This window comes from Mesocricetus auratus, unplaced genomic scaffold (genome assembly GCF_017639785.1).
Source record: "Mesocricetus auratus isolate SY011 unplaced genomic scaffold, BCM_Maur_2.0 Super-Scaffold_100023, whole genome shotgun sequence".
NCBI lineage: Eukaryota > Metazoa > Chordata > Mammalia > Rodentia > Cricetidae > Mesocricetus > Mesocricetus auratus.
Genome location: NW_024429204.1, coordinates 21,150,804 through 21,166,444, shown reverse-complemented (window position 1 = coordinate 21,166,444; position 15,641 = coordinate 21,150,804). Strand labels below are relative to the sequence as shown.

At 48.0% G+C, this 15,641-nt stretch overlaps 1 protein-coding gene across 1 annotated transcript; it reads right to left on the bottom strand.

Annotated features, from left to right (window-relative positions):
* Positions 1-6,801: 6,801 nt before the first annotated feature.
* Trmt12 (tRNA methyltransferase 12 homolog) lies at positions 6,802-8,746 on the bottom strand. The gene has a single exon (XM_005139354.4). The coding sequence runs from the start codon at positions 8,666-8,668 to the stop codon at positions 7,409-7,411; it is 1,260 nt and encodes a 419-aa protein (XP_005139411.4). The 5' UTR covers positions 8,669-8,746; the 3' UTR covers positions 6,802-7,408.
* Between the last annotated feature and the right edge of the window lie 6,895 nt (positions 8,747-15,641).

The following is a 15,641-nucleotide window of genomic DNA, read 5'->3' as shown; positions in this document are numbered from 1 at the left end:
TTATGGTATATTATGCCAGGGCCTGAATATAATATTTTGGTATTAGACCTCAGCCCAATTCCAGGAGCTCCAATCTCCTATTGTCTTTTAGATGTTGGCTGGTTACCTCCTGAAGGCCTGGCCACAGTGGAGAATGATTCTAGTTTGGGTAACAATAGGCCTAGGCCCCACACTCATCATGGGGGCTAGTGGGATGTCCCTGGGGGCCAGCAAGGCATACCTGAGGACTAGTGAGACTGTGTTTGGAGCGTCTGAGGGCTTGTGTACGTGCATTCTACTAGCACAGCCCTAGGATTAAAGGACATACTTCCTAGTCAGCTGTATATGCATGATAATAGATGTCTGCTGCCGTTACCCTTGCTTTTGGAAAGCTACTTAAGGCGATACTTCAATAAACCGTGGCTGCTCGGACCCTCTGGGAGCCCTCCTGAGATGACCTGTTGTTCCTGTCTCTGGTCTCTCTAACGTCGTTGGGTAATTAGCTTCCCCGAGTCCACACTCCCCCTCAGGGTCGGACCCAGGACTGTATGGCTGGTTCCGTTCACAGCCTGGAAGACAGCAGTCCCCAATGATATAAATAAATCTTAGGGGAAATACTCATTGGAACTCTGCTATTCCAGCACTTTCCCATATTCCATTTGGTAAAGATACTAGGTTTGTTGTAGATGGTAACCGTCCAGCAGAGCCCAGTGCAGGCCAGGACAGAAATGAATGATTAAATGTTAGACTAGGTCATGATCAACCGTAATGTGAGAGCTAAGATACTTCTGAGGAGGAGACTACAGGTGATACTTAGTTTAAAATTGTGTCAAGGTGGAAAGCTCACAGTGGACTATGTCATGCATCCCATAATGGATAGGATACATACTCAGAAACTTTGCTAGGAAATTTCATGATTATGCAAACCCAGCATAAACTAAGGTAGCTGTGTTGTTGCTGAGTGGTATACTGTGTGTGTTTGGGGGGTGTTTCAAAACAGGGTTTCTCTGTGTAACAGTTCTAGCTGTCCTGGAAAACTTCCTTTGTAGACCAGGCTGGCCTCGAACTCACAAATATCCACCAGCCTCTGCTTCCCCCATGCTGGGGTTAGAGGTGTGTACCACATGCCCAGCTGGTGAGCTCTAGTACTTTGTCCATTATTATAGGACATGATATATATTACCAGTACCCACTTGCAGACACACATATAGGACCCTTCATTGCAAATGGGATCCTGGAGTGCAAACTTCCAATAATCACATTATTTCACAGCTGTCCCGAGTGGACACTTCAATCTAGTAAAGACTTCAACCTTTTAGAGTCAAAATAATTTCAATTTAGAAAATCAAATTTGAATAGGTTCAGTTTTTTAAACTGACTGTAAAATTCATAAGAAAACAGAAAATGTCAACAGTAGCTAAGACAATCTTGAGAAAAGTTGAAAGAATCTTTTAGCCATAAGCTGCCGAGGCCTAGTCCAAAGCTGTAGCAATGAAGACATAATAGAATGGTGTGTTACTAGAGAAACCAGCCCCTGGAACAGAAGAGAAAGTGCAGGGAAGGCCCCATATCATCACCCAACTCACGGGGATGAGGTCTCACAGTACAACGGGGAAGGATTTCCCCAAGTGAATAATAGGACAGCATGTAATCTAGCAGAGAAACACCCTGGACTCCATCTTTTGAACTGTTGGTCACCATCCCACAAGACATTACATAAGTGGGGTAGAGGGCTGTGAAAGTTTTGGCCACAGTGAAAGGTTTCTGAACACGGAATGACCAAAAAATAAATTCAAAATCAAATATGTAATGAACACAAGATGTTTCTGGAAGGGCTCATTTGTGTGCATTTTGTGTGGCACATGCCAGGTGGCATTTTCAGACACAAACTCCTGGGCTCATATTTGAGAATATGAAGAACATTGTTTTCTTTAGGACACACAAAGATTTTTATGTTAAAGGGAATACATTTGTCTACTTAAAAAACAAGCAAACAGCAAAGTATTTTTCCTACTGTCATTCCTCAGCGTGAATTACCAAATTGGCCTGTCTTTGGAGTGATTGGCTTTAAAAGTTGTTGAGTTGTGGGCTGGAGAGACAGCTAAGAGGTTAAGAACACTGACTGCTCTTTTCAGAGGAGTCCTGGGTTCAATTCCCAGAAACCACATGGTGATTCACAACCATCTCATCTGTAATGATATCTAGTACCCTCTTCTGGCCTACAGGCATACATGCAGACAATACTGTATACATAATAAATAAATCTTGGGGGAAAAAGTATGTTTAAAAGAATTGTTGAATGGTGGCACTTGGGAGGCGGAGGCAGGTGGATCTCTGTGAGTTCGAGGCCAGCCTGGTCTACAGAGCAAGTTCCAGGATAGGCTCCAAAGCGACACAGAGAAATCCTGTCTTGAAATACAAAACAACAATAACAAAAAAATTGTTGAGTTGCTGACTCATGTTTAATAAACAGTTACTAAGTAAATTTTGATTTGATATTAGGATAGAATTTCTGCAATTTCTCAAATGCTGGTAAACCTACTTCTGCCATTTGATACTGTGTTTGAGCAGAGCTGCAGTCTCAGTATTGACAATTAGAAAATCAAAGTGTCAGTCAGTTAAGAAAGATGTTGAAGAGTTCACGAGTTGCATTGTCCTCAGGCATGGTAGCAAGAGCCTTTACCAACTGAGCCTCTCACAGGCCTACCAAGGTTTAATTCTTCTTTTTTTTTTTTTTTTTTTGGTTTTTCGAGACAGGGTTTCTCTGTATTGTTTTGGAGGCTGTCCTGGAACTCGCTCTGTAGACCAGGCTGGCCTCGAACTCACAGAGATCCGCCTGCCTCTGCCTCCCGAGTGTTTGGATTTTAAAGGGCTTATGCCACCAACGCCTGTCAAGGTTTAATTCTTTATGTAAAAATAAACACTAGTATACAGACTTGCTTTTGTCTTTCATAAATGGTAAAATTTTGTTACTTAAGAAGCTTTTAACTTCTGGGAGACACCAAAATATGCAACCTTTTTTTATTGTGTGTGTTGGGGGAGAAGGGGTTGTTCTATAACCCAGTTCTTGAGGCCAAGGGAAGTAAACCTTTAGGTGCTTGAAGTTATACAGAAAATAAGATAAAATTAGTATGAAACTTTAGAAACTTAAATACTTTTCTTATGATTTACCAGTAAATACTTGACTTCTACATCTCCATTTCAGTGCTATATAATTGACTTAGCATAGAATGTCTTGAGCGACACGGGGATGGCAAAGGGAATGGTTAAGAAGCCTTGCTCTGGGGGCAATTTTCCTAGGTAGGGGTATGCTGGGGCTGTCCATTGTTGGCATTGTGTCTTAACGTTGTTTTAGAGATGGGGAGCAGGGTAGGTTAAAATGCTTCTCCATTTATTATAAATGTTTGTCTTGAATAAATGTTTCATCAGATTATTGTGAGTCTTCATTAACCTTCAGAGTTCATAAAAGGCTCACTTTGACAGTGTGACAGCATTTTAATGTGCTTTTATGCACAAGATATTTCTGGCATTCTGGAAGCTGACCATTCTACTCCTGGCATCGGGTAGGAAAAGTTCGTGAGGCTGCTAATGCACCCGATAGGTGTGCAACATATCCTTGCGGTCTGACAGTAGCCCTACTCCTCCTGGTCGATTTAGTTACCACAATTATTAGGCTGTGGCTTCTCGTTGCCTGGTGGTCTCTTGGCACAAGGGACCCTAGCAGGTTTAAAGCTTTTTCTGTTATGTCTTTTGATGAACTAGTTCCTACGTTAGGACTCGAGACCTCTAGACCCTGAAGTTGGCATGAGAATCACAAGCTCTCGTCACGGCTTCCTAAGAGATATAGATGTGTTAATTTCCTTTTGCCGCTGTTTCCTCTTGTGGCTTCTGTTATCCTGAAGTCTTGGTGTCTAAATCACTGCTCTATGCTGTAAAAAGACACCATGACCAAGGTATCTAATAAAACATGGATTGGAACTTAAGAGTTCCAGAGAATGAGTCCACGGCCATCAGGGTAGACACGGTGCTGGAGAGTAGCTGAGAGCTCACATCTAGAGAGGCAGCCAGCTGGAAATGGCTGTTGAAACTTCAAATCCCATCTCTGGTGACACACCGCCTTCAACACGGCTACAATTCCATCCTTCACAAGCAGTTCCATCCAACATATGAGCCGATGGCAGGCAGACGTTCTCACTCAAATTACCACATTGCTTCTCTTGGTGATCATCCGGGATAATTTCCCACCTTGACATCATGACTTTATCATAACATTGTAAGTTCCAGATAGTAAGACAGGAATTTATTCAGAGCCATTATTCAACCTACCATTGTGGGAATTCTAAACTACTTGACATCCATCCCCAGATGCACAGTACCCTATAATGGTGTGCTCAGAATGGCTACAGCCCTTCCAAATGGCTGTGATTGTGAGCTGAGGGGGGGGACACTGGGGGTTACAGACAGGACACAGGGGTTTGAACATCTTGTGCCTCTCAGGGCCATGGCCATGAATCCCAAAAGAGATGGATTTAATTTGGTGAGTCTGACAATACCCTACCCATCATGGGAAGCTGACTGAACAGCCACTAATGGTCTGTGAGATGCACTGTTCCCACTGTCATACGTAGAACATTGTCTTTCTGGTTTGTGTAGCTGTCTCCTGCAGTGATCCACTCACGACTCCATTAGATATCACCATGAACTTTCAGGGATTCTTATCACACTCTTTGCCACAGCATCTCCTGGGGTGAATGTCTCAGACGTCGGGGCTAAGTCACACCACAGCTTGGGCATGCCAGAGAGCCTTCATAGTCCCTGGATTCCACTGAGGGATTGTCTCCTTCTCACCGAGTTTCCAAATGAGAACAATGACTTCCAAGTTGCAGCTCATCACAGAGACCTACAGAGCGAGGTGTACTCCTTTGGTGGTGGAATAATTTTGGTGAAATGAGTGAATATGTGCAATAGTTGGTTTTGACTATGAGGGGGATATTTCTGGAGCCAAAAACTCTTTCACCGATGTAACAAGTGCTGGTCTGTCTTCCTCCTCCTGATTTTTATGATAAAGTTGAAGATTAGAAAGACTTTACAGGGCTGGTTTGGCCGATCAAGGATTTCCTTAATAAATGAAAAGTCCTATGATCCCATTTTTAGCACACCTGGATACTGCATTTCTGGTGGGAGCGATCATTATTATTTAGGACCTCTTGTAAATATTGCCAGCCTTTTTAAAGAATAGTCCATTATGAGCTGGGCATTGGTGGCGAACGCCTTAATCCCAGCGCTCGGGAGGCAGAGGCAGTCGGTTCTCTGTGAGTTCGAGGCCAGCCTGGTCTACAGAGCAAGTTCCAGGACAGCCTCCAAAACAATACAGAGAAACCCTGTCTCCAAAAAAAAAAAAAAAAAGGAGAGTTGTCCATCCCAGGCTGGCCTGGGTTATGTAGAAGGGAGAGTAAATTGGGTTAGACAGGGAAGATCACTCTGAAAGGGAGTGTTAAAAAGCAGACCTCTGCTGTGGGGTCACTGTTGTTAAAATGTCTAGGTTTACCCAGTAACGAGACACAAACCGTGACTCAACGATCCCACGTGGAGTTTATTGGTGGACAGGGAAGGTGAGAGATAACCAATCCATGCAGAGCAGAGAGGGGGGGGGAGGGGAAGGGAGGAAGAGTAAGAGTGTAACCGGGCAGGGGTCAGTCCTTTAGAGGGGTCCTTTGCACCTGCGTGGTTCTCACGGAACTCTGGGCTGGCCAGAGAGCTGCCTGAGTGCATCCTGCCTGGTAACAGGGCAGGCCAGCGTAATGCAGTCACAGGCTAGCTTTCTGTATACAAGCCATGGGTCACAACAGTCCCCATCAACAACGGCTCACTTCCCTTGTTGAAATGCTGGGTCCTAGCTCTGCCTCCTCCCCATCCGTCAAACTCTTAACCAGCTTTCAAGAGCCAATTTAAATACCACTTCCACAGACTTCCTGTTTGTTTCTCAGAACTTTTCAACCCCCTTTTACACCTCTCCAGCACGTTATCTATCCCGTGGCATTTCACCCCAACACTGTGGACTTGTGTAATTTCCGCTGCTAAGGTGCGAGCTCCTCCGTGAGAGCTTTTTTTTAAACCTAATGGATCTTTATATTTTCTGTGGCTCTTAGATGTAGAAGGCACTTTAATATTTGCGATTTAAGGGAAAGGCACCAACCCAGTCCCCATTGTTACAGCAGCCATGCACAACACATGTAAGCTTTGGTCATGCAACATCAAGGAAGGAAGCAGGCACCTGTGGCCTGTCTCCTTCACCAAGCAAACCAGCCTCCAGGGCTTCAAAGCACATCAAAAATCAGTTCCCCTCGATCCTCAGCTTTTAGCTACCCAATGGCAGAAAGCCTTTAGATTTTATCATCAGATGGTTTGAAAACGGCAGTGTTTCCTACCTATAGTAGTAACAGCTGGTACTGCGGCTTCTAAGCCTGTGTGTTGTGTTGAACCCAGTAAGTACTCTACACTGAATTTTATTCCAGCTCTTCCTATAGCTATGGTCCAGGGAAAGAAGGTGACGGCTAAAGTTTATGATCTAGGGTTATCCTTGAACTTACAGCCAGCATCCTGCATCAGCCTTTCAAGAGCTGAGATTACAGGCATGCGTTACTACACTGGGACAGAGAAGTATTTCTTAATCCTCCTTAGCATGAAGTATAAAAAGACCCAATAGATAAGGCCCTCCCACCCCCACCCCCTCCGCTGAGGAGAGGACCGGAGTGTCCTCCATTAATTAACCCCTTCCTCAGTTTAGTCACAGTAACAAACACGACCATGCCAAGGCTAACATTTGGAGCTCATTATTTGGTCCCACCGATTTTATTTTTCAAACATTTCTATTAGTTTTCAAATCCCCATGGCTGTCACCCTAGTGCAAACCACTATCACGTGTGCCTAAACAACTACAGGACTTCTGGAGAACTGGACAACTTCCTCACCGGGCTCCCTGTTTTGATCTTGGCTTTCCAGGTGATTCCTCCTGCCGTAGCTAGTGATCTGCGGGACTAGTACTAACAGCGAATTAGTATTTCACTCTGATAATCAATGTCTGTATCTGAATTACTAGAAAAAGCCACAAGAGCCAACTCAAGGAAACCCTATGTGTAAATAAATACGACCAACACCCACTGAAAATGAAGGTAAAATGCAGAATCCATGACTGCACAAATGAGTCCTAGTTTAATGAGCCAAGCCGGTTTCCTGATACGATAACACATTCTCGGTGTGCTTAACAGAAAATAAAATTATTTGGAGTGGTCTGGAGTTCATTTTCAGGCCACAGATCACTTCAAAAGAGCACCAGAAAACAAAGGGTGAGGCAACTCAGCCCTAGCTGAGGCGGTAAGGGGCACTCACTTGGCTCTATTGTGTCCCTGAATCTACCTCTTCTAGCCAACTAGAGAACAGGGCGGCATTCCAGATCCAGGACCACGTGATCCACGTGGGGGGCATAAGATTTCACCGGGTGGACACGCAGGATGCGAGTCCTCCACTGTTGCCCATGCACCTGAAGGAGAGAGGCGATCTGAGCCTCTGCAGACTCTGCCCAGCTTTGCCACTCGGGTCTGGTGGCTGATGACAGCATTTCCCCCTGGACATCCCCAGTACTTCCATTTCCCCGTTCATCGGGGACAGTTTTCTGGAGGTTCTTTCTCATGAAAGACTCCACGTTTTGGTGGATATGCAGAATCCCCCCAACATCCTTCCGAAGCACTTGGCAGGCAACGGGCCAGCCTTCTTGAGAGCTGGGAATCAGCCCCAGGTTCACCCTGTCCGCAACGTTCGAGAGCTCCAGCTCCCGGTTGTCCCCGAAGTGTATCTGGCAGCGGTCTGCCACGCCGTTGAGCTCCAGGTTTTTCCTGAGGGCAAGCGCGGCATGAGGGTTCCACTCACAGGCATGGACGAAGGCAGCGCCGGCGTGAACCAGGAAGGGCAGCGTGAAATAGCCGATGCCCGCATAGAGGTCCACCAGCACCTCTCCAGCACAGGGCAGCGAGGCCACCCGGAGTTTCTCCGTGATGTTCCCGAACGAGAACATGCACCGCGTCACGTCGAACGTGTACCGGATGCCGTTATCCGTGTGCTCCACCCAGCCGTGGTCACCCAGCAGCAGGGTCACCGACGGAGTCCGGGTACCGTCAGGGGACACCCGCCCCCGCTTGGCCAAACGCCGGGCTCCGAGCGCCGAGGCCACGGCGCCCCAGAGCTCCGGCCCCAGGCGTCTCCACGGCTCGGCTTGGAAGCAGTCGTCGCCGAGCAGCGTCAGGTCGCCGTGCCGCTGCCAAGCCCGGGGCACGTCCGCCTCCAGCTCGGGGGACCACGCCAGCCCGCGGGCCTCCGCCCAGCGCCTCAGCTCGGCTCGCAGCCTCTGCGCGGGCGAGCACACCCGGGCCCTTCGCGACGGCAGCGGGCGGGCGAGCCGCGTGAGCGTGCAGGTGCTGCCGGGGGCCGCGCGCTCGCTCAGCTCCCGCAGGAGCCGCTCCGGGGCGGCCTGGGCGCGCACGGGCAGCGCCACCCCCGCGCCACCCGGCAGCTGCTGCACGCGGTGCCGTGCGTCCAGGAGCTGCCGCTCCTCTAGGTACTGTCTGTAGCGCTGCGCGAACCGAGGCTCCGTCACCACGGCCACAACCGCGGGCTCCTCGTCCCCTCCCTCCATACGGCCCCGGCGCTCAACCCTTCGGCGTCCTCGGCGACGGGCATCCCCCGCCAGCCGCGGCGCGCAGGAAGTGACGCAAGCAGACCGGCGGTCCGCGTGAAGCCGCGGCCGCCATGTTTGTTATGGACCGCCAGTCCTTGCTTCCACTGAGGAAGTTGAGTTAACTCAGTGGACCTAACGGAATGAGTCGACGCGCCCCGGGATTTTTATACACTCCCGTTAGGGCTGATCATTAACAAAACAGTGAATTAGCAGCGATGGACTGGATTTACAGAAAGGCTTCCAACAATTTCCTGGTGCTCAAAAGTCAGCGCCGGCAGCCGCCGCATTGTTGAAAGTGGAATGTGGTACAGCTTCCTCGTTCTTTCTTCTTGCAAAAAAATGCGGATTTCCCGGGTCATCTTCAGAGGATTGCTGTTGTGCGTTGAGACGGCTCGGAGGGCAAGCGAGCGTTTGCCACCCAGCCTGACCACCAGAGATTCCCCAGGGCTTCTGAAAAACTTGTCTTAATCGCCGAGTCTCTCTCCTCTCTCCCCCTCCCCGCCTTTCTTTTTTAACATATGGGGTGGAGGATGCATTCATGTCAGTGCAGGTGTGGAGGTCAGAGGACAGCTTCCCGTGGCTGTCTCTCTCCTCTGTTGTCACCATACGGTGCTGAGGAAGAAACTCAGGACACACTCAGTTGCGAGCTCCTTTACTTGTGGAGTCGTCTTGCCAGCCCGCGCTCGTTTTTCTGCATATCTGTTTATCGTGTTGTCAATATAAACAGTGAAATGGACACCGAGACTCTTGGGCTATAACCATAACACATTTATTTGACTCCTTCTGTAAGAAATACCAAACGTGAGACTTTTCTATCAAATACTATCAATCATTTTCTCTCTCCCCCCAATTGTAAGACTCTTATGTAAACATTTTAATTCTTCACTCACCCAGAAAAACCTTTGTTTAGACAAAGGTCCATCACTGTATTCCAGGAATTTGATGTCCTGGAGCAGTGACTCCTTTCTTCCGGGCAAACTGAGCACTTTCTGCTGTCTTCATTTCCTGTGTGCCAACTCTTCAGACTAGCCAGTTACGACTGAGGTTGAACTCCAGACAGTGGGGAGCAGACACTCACCGCCTGAGGTAGACTGAAATCCAAATGCACTCCCGTCCTCTCCCGTGTCCTCACCTCTTCTGAGCTCACCCTCTGATCACGAGTGAGGTTTGCCTTGTCCAGACACTTCAGTTGGAATTCTGGCCTCTTGCTTTTTGACCTGAGACTTATTTCTAACACTTCTCGTGGAGAGCAAAGTTTTCCTACTCATACCTGCGGACTCAGGTTGTCTGTATTTAATACTGCATTGCCTAATTTCCTTGTGCTTGAAGTTTTTCAAACTTCTTTCTTTTATTGATTTCAGATTTTTACTCTACCATGGTGAGAACATGATTTGTATGACTCAAGCCCTTTAGGTTTATAGTTTGGAATATAGTATGTTCTGGAGAACATCCTGTTTGCACTTGACAGGAGTGTCTGTTCTGCTCTTGCTGCACAGAAAACTGCATGTCTGCCTCTATTCCATGATATCTCTCAGACGAGAGACAGTGGGTGTCGCCTCAGGACTTCTGTTTCTTCCCTCTCCAGTAAGACAAACCTGTATTCTGTATCACTCTGTGGAATTTTACAGTCAAAGCCTTTTCATTTAATTCTGGCTGTTCTTCCCCAAAGAGGGTTGGTTTGTTTCCAAGAGCTAGGGAGTGGAGCGGGATTTTCTCTATTATTATTATTATTAATATATTTCTCTATAATTATTATTACTATGATCATTATTTCATGAACACAGCCACACACATATGGCCATAAGGTATTATAAAAGGATGCATAAGTGAGTATTATAAAAGGATACATAAGTGAATGGCTGCATGAATTTAGAAGAAAGCTCTAAAAGAAAATTACTTCATAGTACGAGTGCTCTAGTTTCAAAATATTGCCGCTAGGGGGCAGCAATAGCCAGCACAGACGCAGTCAAAACTCGGACTAAAGTCTTGGATGGTTTGAATGCCTAAGGCTCCTCAAGGATCAACCTTTCCCACCGGCCTGATTCGACACCATTAGATGCCCTTTACTACCCAGGTGAGTAAAATGTAGCTCTTTCTAGAAGTGCATTAATAAAAACGATTACGTTTATAGATTTCTCTGCGTGAGAACACGCAGAGCCTATGACCCGTGAGTAGAGCGGGGTGGGGGTGGGGGGTGAGCCAAACCCCTATGTAACAGTTGTAGTACCAACTGATTCCACTAGGAGGCGGGCATGTAGTGATCTCTCCGCAGTCAGTGACTTGGTCAATGAATGACTTCACAGAGACAGAGAACAGAGATATAGAGACAGAGAGAAAGAGAGACAGAGAAACAGACAGAGACAGACCGAGAGACAGAGACAGAGAGAGTTGGAGGTGCTTCTGTAAAATTTCAAACAGATGTCTTAACCAAAAGCTGAACCAGGCATTGGTGGCGCACACCTTTAATCCCAGCACTCAGCAGGCAGAGGCAGGCGGATCTCTGTGAGTTTGAGGCCGGGCTGGTCTACAGAGCGAGTTCCAGGACAGCCAGGGAGACCCTGTCTCTAAAAACAAAACGAAACACACGCTGTGCGTCCGCTCGCCCCCCGCCCACTTTCATTAGGGGAGGTAGCCCCTCAGAGGCTGTTGGCATTCTGAAACCTGGTAGGTGAAGTGAAGAGCACATTTAGTTTGGGCCTAGTGCGGGACCATTGAGGGGACTGCAACCACTCCCACACGGACCAGAGGCTATTATTGGTAGCTATCCACCTCAGGACCACCTTCCAGGAAGATTTCCAAGCTAGCTGAAAACTCACTTGACGTCTTGGCTGGGAGGTGTTGAAAGGGCATGGCCAGATGTCTTCTGAGCTCATAAATGTGTTGTGTGGTGCTGAACCCCAGAAGGATGTAGGCTGTGGGAGGGAGACTAGGTTTCAGAGCTAAGGGGGTATTAATTGAGTGTAGAAAACTCTTCGGATCTTGAGACGTGCAGATTTTTAGAAAATATTTGTGTTTGTTGGTGTGTGTGTTGGTATGTGTGAGTGTGTGAGCACGTGTATAAGTGTGTACATGTATGTGAGCGTGTGTATGCATGAGTGTGTGTTGATGTGTATGAGTGTGTATGCATGTGCGTGAGTGTGTACGTGTGAGCATGTATGAGTGTGTGTGAGCGCGCGTGTAAGTGCATACATGGATGTGAGCGTGTGTATGCATGAGTGTGTTGGTGTGCATGAATGTGTGTACATGTGTGTGAGTGTGTGCATGTGTGTGAGTGTGTACGTGTGAGCATGTGTGAGTGTGTGTGAGCGCGCGTGTAAGTGCATACATGTATGTGAGTGTGTGTATGCATGAGTGTGTGTTGGTGTGTATGAATGTGTATACGTGTGTGAGTGTGTGCATGTGTGTGTGTGTGTGTGTGAGCGTGTGAGTGTGTACACACATGTGGGTAGCCAGAAGGTCAAAAGAAGGTGTCAGCTGCAGTTACAGGCTGCTGTGAGCTGCTTGATTTGGGTGTTAGGATCTGAACTGTGGTCCTCTGTCAGAGCAGGATGCTCTCTTAGCCCAGAGTCATCTCTCCAGCCCCAGCACCCAAGAGTGCTGTCAGCTGTTCTGGGCAGCCCTGAGGATGCTGGGAGATGGTGTGAGCTTACACTACCCTCTAGACTACTAGCTCAGGGTTCTCACAGGCAGTGTATTGGCACGTACCGTAGAGTTCCTTCCTCTTGGCCGTAGTGGTTCTGGGCACTCAGCCACAGCATTTGCAATGGGCACTGGCTGCATTACTGTCACCAACTTTAACCCGACCCCATGGTTCTCTTCCTCACAGCTGATGGAAACCTAACTCTCTTTCTGGGCTCCTCCCTGCTCACGGTTCAGCCATGATTGTAAGACTCTCTCCCTCGTCCTGTGCTTGTGATTTCCCCGTGGTTTTAGGAGAATCATGGCCCCAATGGAAGGAAAGGGAGATGCTCCTGGTGAATTGTGACCACTCCTGTCTGCATCTGCTTGGCCGTTTGGGGGTTCCTAGCATTGCAGCCCCATCTTTTCAGGGACTGGGAAGTGTAGGCCCCGATTCCTCTTGCACTCAGGACCTATTTTTTCCTGTCCGTTTCTTTCACCCCAACCCTGAGTCCCCAATGATGGCAATCCTCTCTCAATTTTGTCCCCAGGCTCCTCGCCATGACTTTTCGTTTGTCCCTGGCTTCTCCCCTGGCCCCAGGGATTAGGCTTTGGAAGAAAGCCTTTGGGAGATCAGGACAGTCACTCCTACTGTTGCTTTGTTCCACCCCTCCTAGGGTGATGGAGAGTGAGCAGACTGTGATTATGAATTAATAAAAATGGAGAGACGGGAGAGACAAAGACACCTGAACATAGATATCAGAACATAGCCCAAAGCATGCGTTCACTGTGGGCGTAGTGTCAGGTCTGGTCCTATGAAAACCTTATGTGCTATGTTACTTGGTCTGACAGACAGCCCTGCGTTGAGTTTTATTCTTGGTCTATTGATGAGGCCAAGGCCTAGAGAGACTTCGCAGTAGATTGCACAAGGCCATCCTCTTATGTTTGTGCTGTGCGTCACTGTCAGGGTTTGTCATCTAAGACAAGTCTGGTATCAGAAGGATGCGGCTGGCAGCTCTGCCAATGAGTAACGTTGCAGCTCCCGGAACATCTCTTAATGATCTGGGCATGGGTTTCTGCATCAGCAAACTAATAACGTAGAGCTAGAGTCTCGGGCCCCAGGTTCGGCACGGGAAAATTAACAGTGTAAACTCAAATGGCTTCAGGGGCTCTTTGTAGTCCAGAGCCTCTGTGCTCCAAACTTCCCTTTAAATTCCGGTCACCAGAGCAGCATCCCCGAACGCCTCCCTACTCAAGCCTGCACTGTCAGAAGGGTCTGAGCATAGCTAGAAAGAGTACTCCTAGAATCGCCCCCGGTTACGCAAATCTGCATCCGAATCCCTGCAGATGAGACCCGACTGTGGTTTTCAGACTAGAGTTTAGGTGACGTAGATTGTGTCTTGTGGTGCTGAAGGGTGTGAGGGAAAGTAAGAGCTCAGTGATGGGAGAGAAGAAGCCAATGCATCTAGAAAATAAGCCAGTTGGAATGAGACTGGTCCCTGTAGCTTTATATATTTGAATGCTCGGGAGGGTGTGGCCTTGATGGAGGAGGTATGCCACTGGGGAGTAAGCTGTGGTGGAATATCGGCTTAAGATGCATCACATTCATTTACGCCAGGGAATATCTGTTTAATGATGCAAAGATGTGTTGCATTCTTTTATGCTGCATTTGTGTAACTCTGTGAAGCTGCGTCACTGGGCCTGTCTGAAACACCTGCTTGGTTTAAGAAAGAGATGAGCAGCCAATAGCTAGGCAGGGGGGAAGACTGCCCCCAGAGCGGGCGGCTGCTCGCTGAGGGACCATTCGGTCAGTCACAAGTCCTAAAACAGAGTCTTCATGTCTCCGCTTGTCAAGTTGAAGGCAGCATGGTGTGTCTGAGGGATGCTATTGGGCTCCTATGGGGGGGCAAAGCTTCACAGGCCCCTTGTTTCACTATCACATGAGTTAAATATGAGTTAAATAAATCCCACACCGGCCCAAGCTCTCTCTTCTCTCCCTCCCTCCCTCCCTCCTTCCTTCCTTCCTTCCTTCCTTCCTTCCTTCCTTCCTTTCTTCCTTCCTCCTTCCTTCCCTCTCTCCCTTTCTTCCTTTTAAGGATTTTAGTGTGTGTGTGTGTGTGTGTGTGTGTGTGTGTGTGTGTGTGTGTGTACATGGGGGGTGTGCACATGAGTGCAGGCACCTGAGGAGATCAGAAGAGGGCGTCAGATCCCCTGGAGCTGAAGCTACAGGAGGCCGTGAGCTGTCAGACATGGGCGTTGGGAACCAAACTTGGGTCGTCTGCAAGAGTGGTGTGCTCCCTAACCCTCCCATCTCCTCTTCTTTCTTACAGGGGACATTTTAACAAAACATAGCCCCTGCTTCCCCAACAGCTCAACCAATGAATCAGAGAACAGTTAGCAAAGAACCAGGGGAGCCATTGGATTTCTCCCCGCCCCCACATACTTCATGGACCCCAAACTACTAACCATATACAAAGGGAGTCGGTTCTGGCCCTTACTGGGCATCTTTGGCCCTTACTGGGCGTCTTACGCAAATACTAACTGTCTAGACTCCACCACCACCACCACCACCCGTTTCCTGGGAGGAGACACCGTAGGTGTTGGCGCTCCAGTGGCGGAACCTAACCAGCTAGGTTGCAGCCGTTCACACAGCTCGGGCAGAAACATCAGTTTCTGAGTCTCACCCACTTTCGCATTCATCTTTTGTGGCTGATGCTCTCCACACTCTCTGAGATGCCGAGACTGGTATTGGTTACCTACCCACATCCCCGAATTTTTAGTCCCCCATGCTAAACTTCATTTATTATACATGCCTTTTTACAATCCGTATGGTTTTGTGTACCCTTTGAGGTTTAGCTGGCAATAGCATTACATTACAATTCACGCGAGTAGTTAGGCGTATGCGAGCAGAAATGACTCCAGAGGCATTCCGAAGAATGTCGTACAAACAGATGGGGTGTGTTGATTAGTGGTTCCTCTCCTCCGGTCGGCCCGGAATCTCACGTGACTGTCTTTGGTCAGTGCAGATGTAATTAAGATGAAGTCACACTGGATTAAGATGGATTACTAATTCTCACGGCTGGTGGCTTTATGCAAAGAACGGAGGCCCCACGAAGATCCTTTTTTTTTTAAACATTTTTTTAAAACATTTATTTATTATATATACAGCATATGTCTGTATGCCCACAGGCCAGAAGAGGGCGCCAGATCTCATTACAGATGGTTGTGAGCCATCATGTGGTTGCTGGGAATTGAACTCAGGACCTCTGGAAGAGAAGTCAGTGTTCTTGACCTCTGAGCCTTCTCTCCAGAC

Coding starts and splice junctions, on each gene's coding strand:
- Trmt12 (XM_005139354.4), bottom strand. CDS start 8,668: ATGGAGGGAGGGGACGAGGAGCCCGCGGTTGTGGCCGTGGTGACGGAG.